This window comes from Danio rerio, chromosome 5 (assembly GCF_049306965.1).
Source record: "Danio rerio strain Tuebingen ecotype United States chromosome 5, GRCz12tu, whole genome shotgun sequence".
Taxonomy (NCBI): domain Eukaryota; kingdom Metazoa; phylum Chordata; class Actinopteri; order Cypriniformes; family Danionidae; genus Danio; species Danio rerio.
This window is the reverse complement of record NC_133180.1, coordinates 23,713,199-23,734,496: the sequence shown is the minus strand read 5'-3', so window position 1 is coordinate 23,734,496 and position 21,298 is coordinate 23,713,199. Positions and strand designations below refer to the sequence as shown.

The 21,298-nt window shown below is 37.3% G+C and overlaps 3 protein-coding genes across 12 annotated transcripts in view; all 3 read right to left on the bottom strand.

The window, feature by feature from the left end:
* The window catches only part of atrxl (ATRX chromatin remodeler, like), a 38,978-nt gene extending 33,308 nt beyond the window's left edge, over nt 1-5,670 (bottom strand). For 6 of the 7 annotated variants that reach the window (XR_012406049.1, XM_073950831.1, XM_073950832.1 and 3 more), the window contains exons 1-8: nt 5,501-5,670; nt 4,906-5,024; nt 4,766-4,815; nt 1,307-1,353; nt 1,098-1,219; nt 849-968; nt 331-440; nt 78-145 (exon numbers count right to left, since the gene is read on the bottom strand). Coding sequence is in view for 6 of the 7 variants with exons in the window: in XM_073950831.1 (XP_073806932.1) it covers nt 78-145; nt 331-440; nt 849-968; nt 1,098-1,219; nt 1,307-1,353; nt 4,766-4,815; nt 4,906-5,024; nt 5,501-5,520 (656 nt within the window). In the remaining variant the exon portion in view is untranslated. 7 annotated transcript variants of the gene reach the window in all.
* Nucleotides 1-21,298, bottom strand: part of brwd3 (bromodomain and WD repeat domain containing 3) — a 134,787-nt gene that overhangs the window by 69,519 nt on the left and 43,970 nt on the right. The window lies entirely within an intron of this gene.
* Nucleotides 6,539-20,295, bottom strand: cnga2b (cyclic nucleotide gated channel subunit alpha 2b). Of its 4 annotated transcripts, none has more exons than XM_073949724.1 (8): nt 20,030-20,295; nt 19,331-19,487; nt 14,862-14,963; nt 13,082-13,192; nt 12,814-12,987; nt 10,871-10,978; nt 10,590-10,696; nt 6,539-8,062 (listed from the first exon to the last, which is right to left on the bottom strand). In XM_073949724.1, exons 2-8 carry the CDS (start codon nt 19,354-19,356, stop codon nt 6,642-6,644), a joined length of 2,049 nt encoding a protein of 682 aa, XP_073805825.1. In that variant the 5' UTR covers nt 19,357-19,487; nt 20,030-20,295; the 3' UTR covers nt 6,539-6,641.

Sequence of the window (21,298 nt, the reverse complement as noted above, 5' to 3'; positions counted from 1 at the left end):
GTACTTTTTTACTTTAAAGAATACACTGAACTACATACACCCATCAAAAACACAATGCTAGTAATTTACTCATGTACCTGCACTGCTCGTCCATGCCCTCTGAATCTTTGCTGATGTCATCACTCATATAATACTTAAAACAACTCTACAAGAAAGCAAAAAGATTAGTACAAAACTCTGCAGAAGAAATTACTAGTTATCAATCAAACAGGCAAAGATCTAATACTTGATGCAATTATGAAAAAACTTTTTTTCTATTTATTAGGAGTTTTTAACATCCATTTTATGTTTACATATAACACACATTAACGCACAGACTCTTATACATACCTTGCAGATAAGCACTTTGAGCATAGGGTGTCTATAGACGGAATCACGCTGGAAGTGATTAACCTGCTGACCGCACGCACTACAGTTTACCCTCTCCAACTCATATCCACCTAACACACAAACAATTCAAACAGTTTATCCATACACCAAACACGCAAGGCTAACTGAGTTTTCCTATGCACAGAAACTTATTCTTTGTAAGATTTGGTGTCAAAGTAAGCTGATAAACTGAATATAAATACTAAATTCATTGTTTTATATGCACTACATTGTGGTCTTTTGAGATCAGGTGCTTGAGGAACATTTATGCCAGAATTTCAGGAACACTTATATGAAAAAAAAGTTCCAACAGTTTTCAATACAAAATAGCAATGAGCAATGATCTGACCAGTCATTTTATTTCACAATGATACTAAACGTATGTAAAAGTTACAACATATCAAAAGTTACCTTCAACCAATACTAAATGTAATAATATATGAGATCAAAAATGTTACATCTGCAAGTTTATTTCTTACCTCTGCGCCGGTCAGCATTATCTCTGTGCTGCTTGTGAATGCGTCTAGAGCGGAATTCTGGACCACGAAAATCATCACGAGTTTCATTACACACTGGCTCTGGCAGCACAAACACTGTCCCTGTGACATAAACGTAGGGTTTAAAACAACACTTGTAATCTCCTCAATTTATAACAAAAAACCATAACAAAAACATTACACAGATTGACAGTGAGAATCAGCCTAATGAATCTGAAAAGGGAATAGCACCTTTGGGTAGGATGTTGGTGTCATGGTCACTTGAGTGGACCGATATCACATCCTCAGCTCCACTCTCAGATGAAACGTCTGACTCGTTCATCCCGCTGTGTTTAGTGACAACAGTTGGTTTCCTGTAAGAGTAAAGATTTACAAATGAGTTCACTCATTCAGAATACAAGGCTATCTGCTCCAGATACATCTCAATATTTGAGTCAAACCTTCTTGAACGAGATGACAACATTCCCACTTCTGAAGGGCCACCCGCCTGAAAAGACATCATAAAAAAAAGACACAAATTTAATGATTATGCAAAAAATATATATATTAGCTATAGGGATATATTATTTATAACAATACATCCGATTTATTTCTAACTTATTTTTGGCTGATATCCGATACTTAAACCTGCCTAGATTTTATTTCTCGCCTTATGTACTGACTTGTGTCATGGTAATGGATGCTGCACACTAGTGGTGGAAAGGAGAGACCACCTTACATGATTGTAAAGCGTTTTGGGTGTATGGCCATACACAAAATAAATGCACATTACAATTACAATTAATGTAAAGAAAAAAAAGAAAAAAAAAACACTTATTAAACATTTTAAATGCTCCACTGAAACAAAGTCGTACACATGGGAAGCATGTAGCACTGCATTAAAATCCATTTTCCCCTGCCATGTCTTTAAAATATGAGTTTATTTTGCCCCAGTATTTTCAATGGAGTTTCTGCACTCACCTGCTGGTCCCGATAGCGCTAGTAGTTACACAGTCCTTCAACTCATTTTATGCTTGAACAACCAAATGAATGCTTAAGTCTATTTAACTGAATGTATTGTAATTACATTATTACATTGATGCTGCAAAAGGAACCTTATGAAATTGAAGTCACATAAACCTTTTACCGGAAGTTTATCATTGGCTGAAAAACACTAGCTTTGTATATAACCAATTCTTGTCAGTAATATTGTGCATGCCCAGTAATTTTTTTCAGGGTTTTCACCTTTTTAAATGGATAGGAAAGTGTAGGGTATTGACAGGAAAGCATGGGGAGTAGAGAGAGGGAAAGGATCAGCATAGGACCGCGAGAAGGGGAATCAAACTCAGATCACCGTGATCACCGAAGTGCATGTGTCAATGCACTAACCACAACACCACTGGCGCCGACCATGCCCAATAATTTATTCAATTTGTTTTATTTACAATTACAAAAGAAAGCTCTTGTTGATCTATGAGAATAATGCCTAAATGCCCAGTTGACATTTCTTAACAACAACAAAAAAAAAAGGTTGGTGGTGGCTTAAAATATGAGACATTTGCATTACTATAATATGAAACAAACTGCACTTCTACAGTGAAATCTATACTAAACTGAAATTAAGCGGTTTTAATTTACTAGACCTACACCAGCATTCTACACTACTCTTTTTGTCTGCCTGAATTGCTGGAACGTTACACAAACTCAATTCCTGGAGGGCCGCAGCTCAGCAGTTTTGCTCCAATCCCAATCAAACACACCTGATCCAACTAATCAAGGTGTTCAAGTGTACTAGACCAGCTGAGTTTGATTAGGATTGGAGCAAAACTGTGGAGCTGCAGCCCACCAGGTGCTGAGTTTAAAAGCTATGCTCTATAGTTTCAGTCAGTTGCCATTCTTTTGGTGTTCACAGGCAGCAGATGAGACCAGACTTAAGTCAATATGAGGCAACAACAGAGGTGGGCTTCATCAGTGCTACAAAACTGGCATTCTTTGGTGTGTACTGGCCTTCATTCTACTACAAGTTTTTAAATGTTTTAAAATAGGCTAAAAGTGACTACAGAATTTTTTGGGAAGATTAAACAGTACCACACAATAGAGCTGCACAATTAATCGAAAAAAGATCCGATCTCGATTCGACCATCTAGACATCTTAATCCAGGATTTCTACAATTCTGTCAAACATTTTCAAGTTCAGGAGAGAAGCAAAGGCGGCTGCACGTCTTTTCAATCTTTCACATACGTTGTTCAGCGACATGGACACCTCCAAATGATGTTAAAAGAGTCACATACTGCATTTATAAGGTATAATTCACCTAATAACGTAATTTTTGTCTTTATATAATGCTGTATTCGTAGCCGGGAAATCACACGTGACGTGAACTGATGACTGTGCGGGCGCGCGCCCTACTTAAGGATAGACGCGAGCGTCTACTTTAGTGAAAAGAACCTGCATATGCTGTGAATAACAGGTAATAAAGCTATAAATAATATTCAGTTTGACACAGAGTGATCGTTTGAGAGCAGTGCGTGAAGTAGGAACAGCACTTAGCAGTGAAAATGAAATCGAAAGCATGCACATCATTTACATAATCATATCGCATTTTAGAGTTATGACTGCGACAAGCATTTGATAGTTTTTTTCTTTCATAGCGAACACACAGTTGTGCATGAATATAAATGTTTACAGTGTCAGTATAACTACTGTAGTCTATATAATGTTGATTTTACCAGTGAAATGGTCTAAAAATCTTGCCAATGACAAATTGCAAGCATATATCTCAAACATAATTTAACATCAGAATTATTATAAGTAGAATAGAATTATTTACAGAAACCAGTAGACCTACACATTATTAATGTTGTTTTACCATATGTTTGAGAAAAAAACAAATCTCATATTAAGCTTTTATTACATCTACAGAATCGAGAGAAAATCGTGATCGTTATTTTAAGCAAAAAAAATCGTGATTTTCATTTTAGCCAGAATAAATAAAGTCTGAAAGGGTTATTTGTAGTGTAGTGCAATATATAAGCAGCCATTTCAGTATCAGCTGCTAAATGCTTCAGCCAGATAAAAAAAAAAAAATATTGTTAAACTACTCATGAATCCTGAATTATTTGGCTGTTTGTTTTCTGTATCGGCCAAAATGGTCACATCACAATTCGTTACATTCATAATTGTTAGAAACTCAGCAGTGCTGACATTTAAGACATGTGACTGTGTTGTAGCTTCTTTTTGTTACGCGTCATAGGTGGCCAATCAGGAGTGCCCAAACTTTTTCTTATAAAGGGCCAAAAACCAAAATATATTGAGGTTTGTGGGCTGAAGGTACAAATAGTTGTCATGGCTAATTTCCAAATTTAATAATGTTTAAAAACATTGCTTTAACTAATACAGATTTTTTTTTTACATTTTATAATAAACTTATTGCAGTAAACGCAAAATAATCAAATTATTAACAGAATTACACTAGCTTTTGCCTTGATTTGCTAGCCGATATCTTCTGCATTGTTCTCTATCCGTTGAGTGACAATATTTACATTTTTTTTTTTTAAATCTGATTCATTTACAGCATTTAATTAAAACATTTAATTTCAGTTTGCTTTTTTGTAGTTCAGATTACGTTAAATTAGAAACGATAACCCCTGTGTTAAAGGCATTTGCCTCCAATCATCTCCATCGCTTTTACTCTCCTCTCAGATGGGATGGCGGGCCAAATCAAAAGGTTACAATGGGCCAACTTTGGCCCACGTGTCCTTCTTTGGGCATTTCTAAATAATCTTTTTAGCCATATAGCTTTTTTCCCACCAATACTCTCAATGTAATACCTCTACTCCCTCTGTTTCGAAGACCAGGGTGATGCTAACTTTTGGACTGGACAACAAAAATGCAGTACTCTCTGTACAGAATTGTTTACCTCCTCTGCAAAACGAGCTTGTTCATCCAAATATTCTCTGGACGTGGTTCCTGTCAAAGAGAAAGAACACAAAAAAAATTAACTATAACTGACCCATCAAGTACATTTTTGATAACGGTTAATTTCCATGTGGTACCGACCATTCCAGTGCCCAGGCAGTGCAGGTCCATTTTTGTCTTCTGTAGAGGTTGCCAGGTACTCATGGAGCCTCCCGATCAGCTCACCAAGCTTACTGCCTCCGCCAGCCACCGGTCCGGGTCTGCAAGAAAAGACATTTCATCTCTATAGCAACTGCTTCCCTCCGTGGTCCCTCAATATAACGTTACACTACAACACTTAATAACGTTGACGTTACTCTTAACCTAAAAAAACACAAATTCAACACAAACAATAAAGGCTTCCATAAAATAATAAATCGTACGACTGGCTTCAGTCTAAAAGTTATGTGAGGTGTAACGTTACATTAAATTAGTTCATAAACCTTACTACGAGAGTTAACGTTAAACACTGATTCTTTGTTTGACTGGTAACGTTAACGTTACCAATAGACGCAAACTACAAAAGCAAAAACTCAAGTCATAAATCTTCTTCATATAACTGGAATTTAAAAAGCAGAACATTAAATAAAACTGCGTCTGAGTTAAAAGTATATGTTGTCGATAAATATTGGCGAACACGACACTGTTTTTATGGTAACGTTAGTGGACGAGAGAGAGAAAAAATAAAGCGCCTCACCTGAGAACTTCGGCAGACATCACCTCATCCACGTGACGCTTCAACACAACGCCAAGCTTTTAGCAGAAACGCGTTTCACGATGATCGTCATAAAAACTCATATTTGACGAACCGCAAAACTCAGCCAGTTTCACCCGCCATCTTCCCAGTGGAACTTGCGCCAGACTGCTTAAAATGGCGCACCGGAAACGGCGTGCTGTCGCAACGGACGTAAAGTGATAGCGTCATTACTTCATCAGGTTTCGTCATAACTGCACTCGGATCGCGACTTTTTTTTGGTCAACATGGTAGCTTTATTTGAGCGCGGCGAGTTGAAAACATGATATGCATTCTGACTACATTAAGAATATACATTTTGCTTGTGTGTATACAACATTTTGTTTGTGCAAATGCATGAGAATGAATTACGAGCCTGACGTTTTTCAGTCAGTCAAGACAGATTTTGAATAATCAGCATTTTCATGATAGATCCGTATAATTATTTAATAATATAATAAAGTTAAAGTTTAAATGCACAGCTATGTTTTTTAGCCAATGGTAAACTTCCGGTGAGAGCTAATGCGACTATATTTTCAATTTCATAAAGTTCCTTATTCAGCATCGATGTTGTAATGTAATGTAATTACAATACAATCAGTTAAATAGACGTACGCATCCATTTGGTTGTTAGAGAGACGAAAGACCATTTAAATGCACATGCAGTCAATAGCAACAGGCTAGCACAGAAACTCCATTGAAAATACTGAGTTAAAATAAATGTCCATATTTTAAAGGCATAAAAATATATATACTTTAATACTTCTTGTTTGGTCTTATACCCACTTTGTATCGAATCTCAGCCAGGCATCAGATCTTAAACGTGGCAATTTTGTAAGGGATGACAATTCACCAGAAGCCCTAGGGCTGGCTGACTGAAATAAAAAGTCTGTGTGCATACACCCCATTTATTTTAGCTTCTAATTAAACTTCAATTTTTTTTCATAATATAGTAATGTGATTTATATTTACCCTAAAGGGGACAAGGAATATCAGACAAGGAATGGATGAATTATTTTATTTCAGCTGTAACATAACAACAACTAGAAATATAATCATGTGATCCTGAGATACAGAACCTTCATGATGAGAATGATCATAATAGCTATGCAGTCGAGTTTGTTCGTGGTGAGTTAACATTACTCTCAACGTCCATTTCATGATCTGATACAAGCCCAATGCCTGTATGACACAGTTGCCTCTCAAGCGCTGTGATTCTTTGCTTCAGTTTTCTTTGTGTTGCTGTAAACTCTCCGAGCAACCGTGCAAAACGTGCTTGTAGAATATCTAGTGAGCCTTCCAGCCGTTCAACCTTCTCATCAGTGTCCATGACAAGCAAGCCTCCCTGTGCGATGCCTTCATCCAGAAGCCCCTGCTTCCTCAAAATCTCTCTTCCACGTTCTTCCAGTACCCTCTGAGCATCTGGATATTCGATTACGGCCTCCATTAGGTCGTCCTTCGAAAGGCAGAAGAGGTCGGAGTAACCTATGCTACGAATGTTAGCTGTCCGACGGTTCCCCATTTTACTCCCTTGAATGTTAAGTATGCTAATCTCGCCAAAACAACCTCCAGCTGTTAGCAATGCAAACTGGGTCACTCCGTCATCAGCAACAACTGCTAGCTTTCCCTCTTTGATGATGTACATCTCTTTCCCAATGTCTCCTTTCCTACAGATGTAATCTCCTGGACTGTACACTTGAGGACGCAGTTTTAACACTAGTTCTACCAGCAGCCCGGCCTCGCAGTCTTGAAAGATGCGAACTTTCTTCAGAGTGGTTAAATGAACATTGATAGCAATTTCTGCACGTAGCTTGTCTGGAAGATTCTTTAACACTTCCTGTTCATCCACTGCTTTCTGATTGGTCCACAGGTAGTCGAACCATTTGATGACACGCGTCTCAAGATGGCGACTGACTTTGCGGAAGTGCATGTAATGCTTTATAGCGTCAATTCGTGCTTGAAACTCTGCTCGTGTGGCGTTCATGTTGGAAATCATGGAACCCACATTACCCACGATGGTGGCGAAAATCAAAACTCCAACAAGAAAATCGAACACCACAAACACGTATTCCTCATCCCGTACGGGAGGCGGCATCTCTCCAATTGTGGTGAGCGTTAGCGTGGACCAGTAGAAACAGTATATGTAACTCCGTCTCAGAGCTCCTTCCTCTGTGGATGAGATGTTAGGATAAACCCATTCATCCGACCCAAAACCTAGAGACTTCGAGATGGCATAGAAGATGCAGGCATTCCAGTGGATAATAACCAGGATGTAGAGAACCAAGTTCCAGATGCGGAAGATGTTTGGGTAGTTGGTTCTGGTCTCTGTTCGGTTGAAGAACTCAAACATACGGGAGAAGCGCAGGAGGCGGTTGAAGCGTAGCTGTGGGGTGTTGATCCCTGTGATGATGTACGCCAGATCTGTAGGCAGGATGGAGAGGACGTCCAGTTTGAACTGAAAGGTATGAATGTAGCTGTCTCTGAGTTTGGCTAGGTCCTTCACTAGCAGTCCTTGCTCCAAATAACCTGAGAGGGCATAAAAAGTATATATATTAGGCTATTCATTCACAAAACAAAAGAGGATGAAGACTGGTTTATAGGGGTGCGATTGACGCAGAAGTTTAAATCAGCCTTTACACAGTAGAAGAACTTACAGTTCGAGGCAACTGTACATAGTGTGAGTACGCTAACTCCCTGACTCATTATTCCTTCTTTCTGCTTCATAGCCATGCTTAGTCAAAGTAACATCATCATCGTCATACGATATAAACTTTAGTTTTGCCGACTTATACACATATCGGCATGCATATAAACAACTGAGACCAGGAGCAATGCTAGGAGTGGCTTTCTGCGCACATGCATCAATTTGTTTTCATCAGCGTTGTTTCGGTTGCTTATAGAGAATAACAAACTTACGTGTGCAAAAGACGCCAAATGTGAATAGCCTTTAATGTCTTTATTCTGGGATGACCACTCTAAATTAATACACTTGCACAAAGTAAATCTTATCTCAAAGCTTTTACTGGGGCACTTTTTTTCAAGATGCCGCCCTGGGCGATCGCCCATATTGCCCATACCTAAATCCGCCATTGTCTGCATGACATGCATGCTTTATCTCGTTTTAGCTGTTACGGTGCTTAAAGAGATGCACATTCCACATTTTTTTGCCAACTGCACTTAAACCCGATAGAAGAAGATTTTTTCAGAAACATGGGACGACAGTGTTTTGTTTTTAAGTGTACCAAAACAAAACTGTTCTTGCTATTTCCTTGCGATACAAGCACATTAGGCCCTGTTTACACTGATGTGTTTTAGGTTTAAAACACTACATAGCTGAAGATCCACATGACTGTACACACACACTCTGGCATGTGCTGAAAGGCACTTTAGTGTATTCGGGTATCCAGGCTGTCAGCAGGAGCTGGAGTTCTTGGAGTTCCAGTATTCTGCTTTAGTTGTAATATAATGTAATGTGTATTTATACAGCGCATTTATTGTGTATGGCCATACATCCAAAGCGCTTCACAATCATGAGGGGGGTCTCTCCACACCACCACCAGTGTGCAGCATCCACTTTGATGATGCAACGGCAGCCACAGGACAACGGCGCCAGTGCGCTCACCACACACCAGCTATTGGTGGAGTGGAGAGACAGTGATAGAGCCAATTCGGTGGAAAGGGATGATTGGCAGGCCATGATCATAAGACCGATAGAGGGATTTTGGCCAGGACACCGGGGTTACACCCCTGCTCTTTCACAAGAAGTGCCATGGGATTTTTAATGACCACAGAGAGTCAGGACCTCGGTTTAACGTCTCATCTGAAAGACAGCGCCCACTGACAGTATAGTTTCCCCTTCACTTTTACTGGGGCATTAGGACTCACACAGACCACAGATTGAGCGCCCCCTGCTGGCCTCACTAACACCACTTCCAACAGCAACCTAGTGTTCCCTAGTAGTCTCCCATCCAGGTACTGACCAGGCTCAGCCCTGCTTAGCTTCAGCGAGTAACCGGTCTTGGGCTGCAGGGTGACATGGCTGTCAAGTCAAGCTGCAGAGTGACATGGCTGTAGTTTTGCTATCAACCTACATTTTATATCACTGGTAGTTTCCATTGAGCTGGTTAGACCCAACTCCGTCTAAAAATTTAAGGTTCTTTGATGGCATCTGTGGTTCCATGAAAAACCTTTGAAACTTTTAGTCCACAAAACCTTTATTGCAGAGGAAAAACATTATTTAGGTTATGAAAATTATAAAAATGATTCTTTAAACAGTTTGAATATATTTCACTGAGAATTTTTGGTGAACCAAGGAAGGTCCTTCTATGCCATCACTTTGAAAATCCCTTTTTGGTTTTGTAACTTTTTATGAAAAGTTCTTAAAGAACTTGCTGGTGACAAATTGACAATATATTTGTTCAATAAATTCAATATATATTTTTTACATTCAAATACTTTTCAGACCTGTATCAAAAAGAGTGAAACATGCTTCCACTTCAACAGGATCTTGGTAGTAAAGTAGCAAAGCTTAAAGCTTTTTGGCTGTTACTGAAAGGTTAGCATCTACCATCCCAACAAAAGCAAAGAGGATTTGTATCAAAATCTATCGCAAGGATTTCTTTCAAACATTTTAAATGTGCATATTTGTTTTTAAGATTATAGGAGCTAATTTATATTGAATTCTAATTCTCTTGTAGAATTCTCGTCTTCTCTTGCATTTGAAGGCCAAAACTAAAGAAAAGATGATTAGACTGTTTAATCATGTATTATTTGAAACTATGCACAATTAGTTATGCACCAATAAAAATGCAACTAATTGCAATTAATTTGTGCTTTTCTCACTACTGGATTCTTTAGCTTACATTTTCAATTCCCAGGATTTGGTTTCAAGTGGTTTTGAATGAACCCATCTGCAGAATACATAAATGCAATGCAATGCAAAACAAGATGATGATAGCATCAATATGATATCTGATATATATTTGTAGCCATTTTAGGGTAACTTACAATATGTGGTAAAAGCCAGGAATTTAGGGCATGTGTGTGTATGTACCTGTCCTTAACCGAATACATGAATCCAGTATGTAGACGAAGTCACAAATATAGTCAAGCACTAGCCAGACAATAGGAGTCTCACTCTGAAGCTGGTCGAAACATGCTCTGTGCACACAATAACAGAAAGAGGAAGAACATAGAATCATTATGCGGATATGCACAGGCATAATAAAAAAAATACCTGCAATTAGTTACACCCGAAACAAACAGACCATCTCAAGAGACCATGATTAATGATTATTAATATGTAAAGGAGTAAGACTTAGGAAAAAGTCACACCTGGCTACAAGCAGGACCCAATTATAAAGCACAGCAGCGGCGATGAAGAACAGCCAATAGTAGTATGTATCGTCAGAGGATGCAACTATGAATGTCTCCCATTGTTTCCTATGACAAAACACAGATTTGTTTATACACACACACAAAAAAAAAATGGCTGGTTTCACAAACTGTTGCAAATTATCACAAGTAACACATTTTTTCAAACAAGATATTTAGATACATTTTTTTTGGACAAAAATACTCTTCAATTTAACCACAATAAAGTTTTCACAGCAATGCCACAGAAGAACCATCATGTCTCCTTAAACATGGTCACAATTTACAATAAGGTTTCATTAGTTAAAGTTAGTTTATGTATTCATTAAGATGGACTAAGAATGAACTTGTGGTACTTGCATAATACAGCATTTATTAATCCTAGTTCAACTTTTACTAATGTATTATTGAAATCCAAATTCATGCTTGTTAACATTAGTTAATGCACTGTGAGTTAACATGAGCAAACAATAAACAATGTTAATTGCAAAAACTAGTGTCAACAAACATGAATACATATTATAATAAATGTATTGTTCATTGTTTGTTTAAATTAGTATATGCATTAACTTACAAAACATTTTTGTAAAGTGTTACCGAAAACCTTTCAGTGAACAGTTCTTCAAAGTGCTAATTGTTTTGAAGTTTGAAGACTATTTCAATAATCTAAAGCCCCTTATTTAACAGTGTAGAACCTGGAGGTAAAGTTCATAATGGAATTATCAATGCCAATAAAAGGACCTTTGTTTTTGACCACTAGATTAGGCTTGTTTGACCAAAATGAATTATGATCATGTCTTGATTTTTAATTATTTGATTAGGACAGTAAGGTCCGACTTGGCTTAGATAAATGTCTTGTCACTTAACAGAAATAATGTACTGTACAGAATATTAAGTCATGGTGCAGTGGAAAAGTATTAACATTGTGTATGATTCTCATGAGCTTGGACGACTGCATCCATACATCTCTGCAGTGACTCAAATAATTAATGAAGTCATCTGGAATGGCAAAGAAAGCATTCTAGCACTCATCAAGATTCTTTGGATTCATCTTCAATGTCTCTTCCTCCATTTTACCCCAGGCATGCTCAATAATGTTCATGTCTGGTGACTAGACTTGCCAATACTGGAGCACCTTGACCTTCTTTGCTTTCAGGAACTTTGATGTGGAGGCTGAAGTATGAGAAGCAGCGCTATCCTTCTGAAAAATTCACCCTCTCCTGTGGTTTGTAATGTAATGGGCAGCACAAATGTCTAGATACTTCAGGCTGTTGATGTTGACATCTACTCTGCAGATCTTTCACACATCCCCATACTGAATGTAACCCCAAACCATGACTATCCCTTTACCAAAGTTGACTGATTTCTATGAGAATATAGGTGGGTTCCTTCTGCAGTAGTTGTGATGATTGGGATGCAGTTCAATAGATGAAATATCGAAAATTCTACCTCCTGCCATATTTCCAATTTATCCACTAGTAGTCAAGTTATTATTTGTTGCTCTTACAACTGGGATCCACGACAAGACTTTTGTTATAGTGTACAGTTACTAATAAAATTAATGATAAAAATCTAAGATACAAATGAGAAAGATAAAATGCAACAAATGGGTGATTGAAACTATATTTTAACTATATTTCATAGAGTATTAGTAAACTTATGTTGGAGTTAGCAGAGTATGTTGACTTCAGCAGAATGTCTTTGAGTCCATCAAAACAAAACAATTGGCAGACATTAAGGAGACCGTCAGCCAATACTCTAATAACTTCTAGCTAACATACAGAAGTTACTAAGAATAAAGGGTATCTTTAAAAAAAAAGTGTAACAATATATCTCTTTCTTTGTGTATGCAGACTGGTCAATTTTCTTTTGTCATTTCATGTTTCCATAGTGTCCATCTTTACTTTGTGATTCCCTTGGTGTTCCCATTAGCGTCTGGCTGGTTGTTGCTCCGTCGACTGGGTGGAGCTCGTACTTCAGGTCCCCGAAATCTCTCCAGGAAAGAATCCGGTCTCTCCTCCTCCTCTACCAGACTCCTGTGTGCCCATTCTCTTAGAGTCACAACCAGAGTGACCAACCTGCCAAGAGAGCCGGAGAGAAAGCCTTTATTCAAGCGTGTTGCATGTGGCACCCGTTAGAATGTGTATGTGAAAGTTTGTGTGGATGTTGTACCTGGACAGAGCTCCTCTTCCTCTAAAGGAGTTTCTGGATGGTGCATCTTGGGGCTCAAGAGCTGCTACTCGCTGAAGCTCAGATGAGGTGTCATCACACGCAGACTGAGACCTGAGAGAGGAACCGAAGGATTAAGACCATAATTTTGTCCCAACACAAACACATAAGTTAACAAGCATTTTAACAAATTTAAATAAACTTAAGAAAAAACAATTAATTTGTCCAAAAAAAATCACAAAAGAATTAAACTTTAAATTAGTAGTTTGAACAAGCTGCTGTTATTTTTCGTGTATATAATTGATTATACTTTCTGAACAGTATGAATACCTGTAACAAAGTGAGTCAATTTAGAGGACAATAACCATAGCACAGATGCTGTATCAATTAAATGATCAATTAAGTTAAGGTGGATCGATTAAGGGTGTTGATTAATTGAAAATATGTTTTTATTGTTATTAGTTTGGTGTTTTTAACATAGACTACGATTCTTTTAAATGGGTTTACTATCAGCATTTAGTCCTTCCATAACTAGCTAACAAAATTTTATTTAAATTTTTTTTTAAATTTTTTTTTTTAAGGAAGAAAAGGGGAAAAAATACAAATAATAAATAAAAATATAATAATAAAAAAATATCAATATATTTAAGTTACGACAACATTTAACAAAGTGAAGTTCAGACAACAAACTTTACTATGTTAGCCAAATGATCTTTCTCTCTTCAATCAGTGGCATTTTTACACAACATAAACTCCATTTTTCAAGTCGAGTACCCATCATGTTTGGTTTTGTTTTAATTAGAAATTTCATACAAATCCAGTGTTATGAACTTAACTAACTACAAGCAAGTTTTCCAGTTTAAAACCTCAAATGAATTAAGGAGCTGAAATAGTAAAAATTTTAGTTTGTTTTCAAATTTACTGTTCATTTAGTTGCTTGTAAGAAATACATTTAAAAACATTTTCTTTTTTTTTTTTTTTTTAGTTTTTCATTGTTTTACAAAACAAAAACATGTACTGTCTCATATAAACAGAGCGAAAATTAACAAAAGATCAGTGTGTGGACTTAAAAATACAACACAACTCCATTAGTGCGTAAAAATTGAGTTATCAACCCAATTTCTTTGAATTGCTACAAGTTAAATATTGTTTTAAACTAATTGACATATATTTTACCTTTAAATTAGCCACATTTTAAGGTTGATTATCAATATTTTCCTGTTTTGAAAACCTAATAAAATTATTCTGCCAACTTTTAAGTTTTAATCTTATCAGCAGTTTAGAATTGGTTAGCACTGTCGCCTCACTGCAAGAAGGTTGCTGATTCTAGCCTCGGCTGGGTCAGTTGGCATTTCTGTGTGGAGTTTGAATGTTCTTCCCGTGTTTGCAAAGGTTTCAACCAGGTGCTCTGGTTTACCCCACAAGTCCAAAAACATGCGCTATAGGTTAATCCAATTAGCTAATTGATCGTAATGTATGAGTGGGTAGGTGTTTCCCAGTGCTGGGTTGCGACTGGAAGGGCATCTAATGCGTAAAACATTTGCTGAAATAGTTGGCGGTTCATTCTGCAGTGGCGATCCCAGATAAATAAAGAGACTAAGCCAAAAAGAAAATGAATGGATGAATATTTGGTTGATGTAGTCCTTTGAAAGCTAGATCATTTTTAACAAGTCATCAATTTAGTTTTTTTTTTATAACTTTACAGAATATTATTCAACGTTCTGGGATTGTTCTCTTAAAGCTGGGAAGGTGAAATGACAAAAACACACACATATTAAATTACCTGCTAAGTACACTCTCTGCTCGGTCTTGCTCATCCTCTTGAGTTTGCACAGAGAGACGATGAGAGCAGGGAGATCCCTCAGGAGCTGACTGGCCTGTCATACTGTACACACACACACACACACACACACACACACACACACACACGTTTTGTTAGATACACATATTCCATAGGCACAGACAATCCATTCTTCTGCCAGAACATAGTTCCTGACAGTGACTGTAACAGCACAACAATTCCTAGGTGGTGTAACATCTCATCTGATGAAGCTTACACAAAAGAAATCTTCTCATGTTGTCATTTTAACATTTACTGCTTTGTGATGAGCATTTGTTGTCGTCTTTTACATTTCAAAAGACCTTCTTTGTGGAGCAACACACAAGTATAATGCCAGCAAGTTTCACTCATATTTTATTTAGTAAACATAGCAAACAGAACAAAAGTCTGCTGATGGAGCTATTTTACAGTTAGGTGGATCTAAGGTAGAACCTTAGGGTATGTTGGAGGGATAAGGTGCCTTAGGGCTCAGTCCTTGGACCACTTCTTATCTTTACATGGCATAACTAGAATCTGAGATTCAAAAAAGCCTTTTCTTTTACTGCAGATAACACTTCGCTTTACCTTTCCTCCCATTCTGATGATGGGATGAGAGGTGTTTAAATTTTAGCAGGTCTGACTGTCATTTCTTGCTGGATGAAGGACCATCACCTTTAACTCAGCCTTGCCAAAACAGATACTTCTCTTCAAGACAGCCAGCTTAACACTTTATCACAGCATCTACATCAGGCACATCAACAATAACCCCAGCCAACCGGATAATTTTGATAATTGTGTAAATATTTACATGCAACATTATTAAAATTAGGTTTCTGGAACATTGATAGCAAAACATTCTAATATAATGTAAATATAAAGTGTTAATAACATTATAAATAATGTTCGGAGAACATTTATATAATATGAGATGGTACAAAACATTTTGAATAATGTTATCATAACAAAAATAACATTAATACATTTTAGCTTGGATGATATAGTTGTATTAAAATGATATGATGGCCAAGTATGGTGACATGCAGTATGGACGATATGGGCACACACACAAAGTTCAGGAAGCTATTTGCTGTCATGCTACTGAGGTCCAGGGCCTCAATTGACCCTTCGCTAAGCCACACCGAAAAACCGCCACCCACCAATCGTGGCTTAGCAACCGTAACGTTAGCTACGCGCAGGGGCTCTGTCAAGCTTTCAAGTGAGGGAAACGAACCAAAGTATTTTGAATATAGATTGTGCAAATCTGACACCCGTATCCTTAAAGTATGGACAGGCGGTGGATTTTTTTCCCTTTTCAAAACCTAAAACCCAGAGGAGGAATGCTAGCGTGGACCAAGGTCTGTGAGGGGCGCTAAAGGAGCAGAGTTAAGTTGGTTTTGTTTTTTGATATATTCACATTACACATTCAGTAATAGACAGACGGCAAAAACTCACACCTCTTAACGTTACCCTAAAAAGATCTAAACTGTGTTTCCTACAAAAATATAAAGCAGGTTATGTTTCCTAGTCTTTTTCCGCTTGATATTATGAACACTGCTCCGTTTAAGCCCTCGCCATATAGTCATAGCACTCATATTTCCATCTGTTTCAAGCTACGAATTTTTGAAATGACATGTCAACAGAGATATGATCACAAACTGAGCACTTGCAATATATATATATATATATATATATATATATATATATACATACATATATATATACATACATATACATACATATATATACATACATACATATATATATATATATATATACATACATATATATATATATATATATATATATATATATATATATATATATATATATATATATATATATATATATATATATTATTTATTTATTTCATCCAACTGCAAATTATATGGCAGGTATAGCTACTGTACATTGTTATGAGTCAATGATGCTAAAATTTGGCACAAATCCATTAGTTTCCCCTTTCTGGCTGCTCTTTCTATGAATGAATTATGTAGAAGCACTGTCCATGCGTGTTTCCTCGTCTGTTAGTGATGCTTTTTTTCATTGCATAGCAATAGTCTATCTGGCTTTTTGGCTAGAAAAGAGAAATCATGGTTTAAGCTAGCTTCAATTTTAATTAAATTATTTTCTAATCAGTTGCCTATTATGTGGTGAATATACCCCTGTAATGTATACTGCAGACCTTTTTTGTCTGGCTTTCTCGGATGTCTCACCTGTTAGCCAAAAATGACTATATATCCCTGGCAATGTCTGACACCAGCGCATACACACATAGATGTGCCAGGCATGAAAGCTTGACAGTCGTAGCAACAAGGAGAGCGGGGCTTAGTGAAGGGTGAACCTGCTATACCTCCCATGTTACAAAACTAATTCTCTACCCATTAGGTCAACCAAGCTGTGTTTTCTTTACAGACACCACAACCAGTTCTGCTCAATGATTACTCAGAGCAATTCATAACTAGGATTTAGTAGCAATTTGTTCTAATTTGAATGACCACATCAATAAATTTTAGCAGAAAATTGGGGGCACACCCCCCTTTAAAAATCATTGATTTCATACCAATGAAGTCATATGAATTTGTATAAATTAGTCAATTGTCTGATGAAAACATAAAATGGTTATGTTTCCTAATGAGATCAGGCTGGCTCTGCAGATTTCTTAATACGACATTAGAAAGATCAGACCCTTTCTATCAGAGCATATGCTACACAACTCCTTGTTCAAAGTCGGTTCTGCCGCAGTGAGACCATTGCAATGCTCTCTTTGGAGACCTCCCTGCCATTACTATCGAACTTCTGAAACTGAAACAGAATGCTGAAGCTACAATGGTCTTAAAGAGCCCCTATTTTGGGTTTTTGAAAACTACTTTCCATGCAGTGTGCAACACTGCTTTAAGTGAATGAAAACATCCAGCTGAGGTTTAAATCTGAAAGTGCATCTTGTTTAAAAATATAGATTATTTAATAAAATATTTGACTCAGAGTCATTTAAATGATTCGTTGTTCGTCTGGATCTTTTACCTAATTGTTTCAACATCGACACAAAACAATAACAAATTTCTGTGCAGGATCCGGTAAAACATGAACGTGCCTTTTCCTTAAAACACTAGCAGAGAGTAGGTGTGTGGGACTGATCATGACTTAAAATGAGTGCACTAATAGCACTAATAAATGAACGTTCTGGTGATTATTGCAATAATCTACCCTGCATTCATTAGCCGTTTGTTAAAGGAAGGATCAGAAAAGACTATTGATGTACGGGAATTTGTCAAAGCTTGACAGGGACTTTACAGTGCACAGTCTATGGACCAGTTTGTTCCTTCATTTCACATGTGTAAGTTAGATTAATATGCCTCCTTGTTCTCTCTAGCTTACAGAATATGTATTTAATTGTGTTTTGTTACTTGTAACCGCTACATGCAGCTTGTACTGTATCTGGTTAACTCTATATTCTCATAAATCAGAAATTCTCCAAAATGCATGTGAAAACGTGCTGCTTTGTTTATGGATTTAAATGCATTTGTGAGCTCACGATTATGATCGCTATGGCCACCATCAGCTCTTCCTACACACGTGCTGCGGTCAAGTTAAAAATAGGTCAGCTTTTGCCACTGTGTGGATTAATACTGAATGTTTGTCACTGTTTTACTTATGGTTAAACTGCACTGCTTTAATGCACTCCTGCCTTGGGCTCACACACACTCGGACTACTTCAACAATGTTGATGAGCCGTGGTAGGCGATTCTCTCGGTCTAGCGCTGAATGCAGTTGACCAATTGCAACAGACTGGGTCATCGGACCAATTTAGCGCAGATTAGCATTGCGCTGAGGAGGGGTTTGGGAACAAATGAATCGCTGAACAAATCATATGGGGGTTGTTGGGATAATTAGGTAAAATAAGACCCCCAAAACCAAAATATGACTTTTTAAAACACATAATAGGTGCTCTTTAAATGAATTGCTATTGGCATTGGTTTCAACAGCTGCTTGCATAAAATTCGATAAGTAAAATTCTAGAACATGCACTCTGCTTCTCAATACCTCATACTTGTGTACCCTCCAGAAGCCCACACTGAACATGAATGGTGAATCGTGGGACCATTCCAAAGAGGCACAAAATCACTTTTAGAAACTTTTACCTTCTCTGTTTCTGCTGGTGAATGATTTGTCGAACTCAACCTAAACAGATTTTTTGTCAAAACCTTCTAAAACGAACACTTTTGTGTACTGTGTTGGACTAATTAGACACAGAACATGATTGCTCTTTTGTTGTCCTCATTTGTAAGTCGCTTTGCATTAAAGTGTTTGCTAAAAGATTAAATGTAAACATAATTGACAAAGCATTGATTGTGTTACTTGCACATCATTACACAGATAGTTTCGGTGAAGAGTTTTAAGCCATGCTTTATCAAAAACAAAACACGGCAACTCACCAATCAGCTTCAAGGAGTGGAATCATTTTCAGTACAATATGGTCCTTGAAACTTCTCAGGAGCACAGGTTAGAGCAGTGCAGAGGGACAGCAGGTCAGGGGAGTTTCCAGCAAACACTCCTCACCTGGGACTGTGGTCACTATGACAATCACCTTAGCTTACCATAAGATAGAGAGAGATTTAATAACCACTCTCCAAAAACCACACTGAGAGGTTATCTCAACAAAACGAGGAAGCTGCTTTGGAGAGTAAAGCGGAGATGGTTTAATGAACAGATGGACGGATGGATGAATGTGAACAGTGTTTTGGGTAATTGGCTCATCATTAAAGAAACAGAACACAGAGTGACACACAACTGTCTTCCCAAAGGGCAAACACACAAAGCTAATGCCTCCAGAGAAATCATTGTTGATAACAACCGCTCTTCTGACACACACACACACACACCTGAAGTTTAGTCATATTTTCAAAAGTTCAGATCAGTCTCATTTGCAACCAAAACACTTTTGAAGTAAGCCATCTTACTGAATCTTTGAATGTCTTAAAAATCAAAACTAGCATTCCAAATACATTAAAATTATACATACTATTAAAATATATTTGACATTTATTACAATACACAACAGATTTATCTATATATAAGAATAAATAAATAAGAAAACAAGCACAAATGCATGCAAAAGAAATGTCAAGACTCACTTTCAGCTGTTCCTCTTCAAGATTCCAAAAAAACTCGGGGATTTTCTTCCATGTTACATCCTCATGCTCAAGAAGAAGTGCGCACACAGTGTTTCTAACCTTCATAATAGTCTAGAAACGTACAGGTCTCTTTCTGTGTACTTTAAGTAAAGGGAAGAATATCATGATCAGTCAGTCAATCTTGTTATCTCTTCTCTGGACAAAAGTCCTTCCAGCAAAAGAAGCAGAGAGGGGGAAAGATGTTGAATGTAGAGGCGGGCAGAAGGAAAATGGGAGGGGAAAAGTGTGAAATTAGTGACAGTTTTTAAGAACACTTCAGAGATGGTCGTAATATAACAAGCATAAGCTGTTTGTGAGAACACTTTATTGTACCAAACAAAAGTTTGGGATACGTCAAAGATTTTTTGAACTCCTCTGCAAAAACCTGCAGTAAAAAAGTAATATTGTAAAATATTATTCCATTTTTAAATGACCATTTTAATTTATTTTAACATAAGTCTTCAGAAAACATTCGTATTTGCTCTGCAAACCTTTACTGCTGTCTAAAAGTGTTGTGCTTCTTAAGATTTCTGTGATAGCTTTTCAAGATTATTTACTAAATAGAAAACTTAAATAAACAGTATTTGTTTATATTCTTAATAAATAATTTATTGTCTATTTGCAGAACATTTTGATTAAATGCACCCAAAAGAAAAAAAAAGCCCTTGAGTGCATTTATACTTCTGTGTTCTGTTTGCTCTGCAGTAACACTTTCGAAATGCTAGCTGGCAGAAGGTTTTTATGTTCCTCTGTGTTGAGTTTCTTCGCTGGTGTTGTTTTTTCTGAACGCTACCTTAACGTTCAAGTGGCTCAAACACAAAACAAAACTTTTCATCTGGAGCTCCTTCACGGGACTCAACACTTGTAAACACTCGCTACAACGGGTTCGCGCAGCTCTTGGTCCCACCTACACTCGTAAGGGTTACCAAACCGGCCAATCACAGTGCTTGTGCTACGTGTTGTTGTGAGGTGTAGTTACATTTTTTCCGAGGTGTGCATCAGTGTTGACCACGGCGAGGGTTATGCGCCCACATGAAGGCTGCACCAGACCATAAGAGTGCACCTGGGGGAAAAGGCCCAGTGAAGGACCCACGAACTGCCAAAGGTATGGATCCACAACCCATTTGTCTATAAATCAGGTCAATCCAGCATGTCTGTGCAAGAAGATCGACTAGAAGGAGATCAGAAATGACAGCAGCCGTTCAAATATTGTGTCTTTTTTGTATGCAA

What these genes read in the sequence shown, in the direction of transcription:
- cnga2b (XM_073949724.1), bottom strand. Translation starts at nt 19,356, where the DNA reads ATGATTCCACTCCTTGAAGCTGATTG. An exon ending in GGAAGAGGAGCTCTGTCCAG is followed by an intron (nt 12,988 to 13,081) that starts GTACAACATCCA and finishes CTCTCTTGGCAG; the next exon opens with GTTGGTCACTCTGGTTGTGA. An exon ending in ATGTATTCGGTTAAGGACAG is followed by an intron (nt 8,063 to 10,589) that starts GTACATACACAC and finishes ATGCCCTCTCAG; the next exon opens with GTTATTTGGAGCAAGGACTG.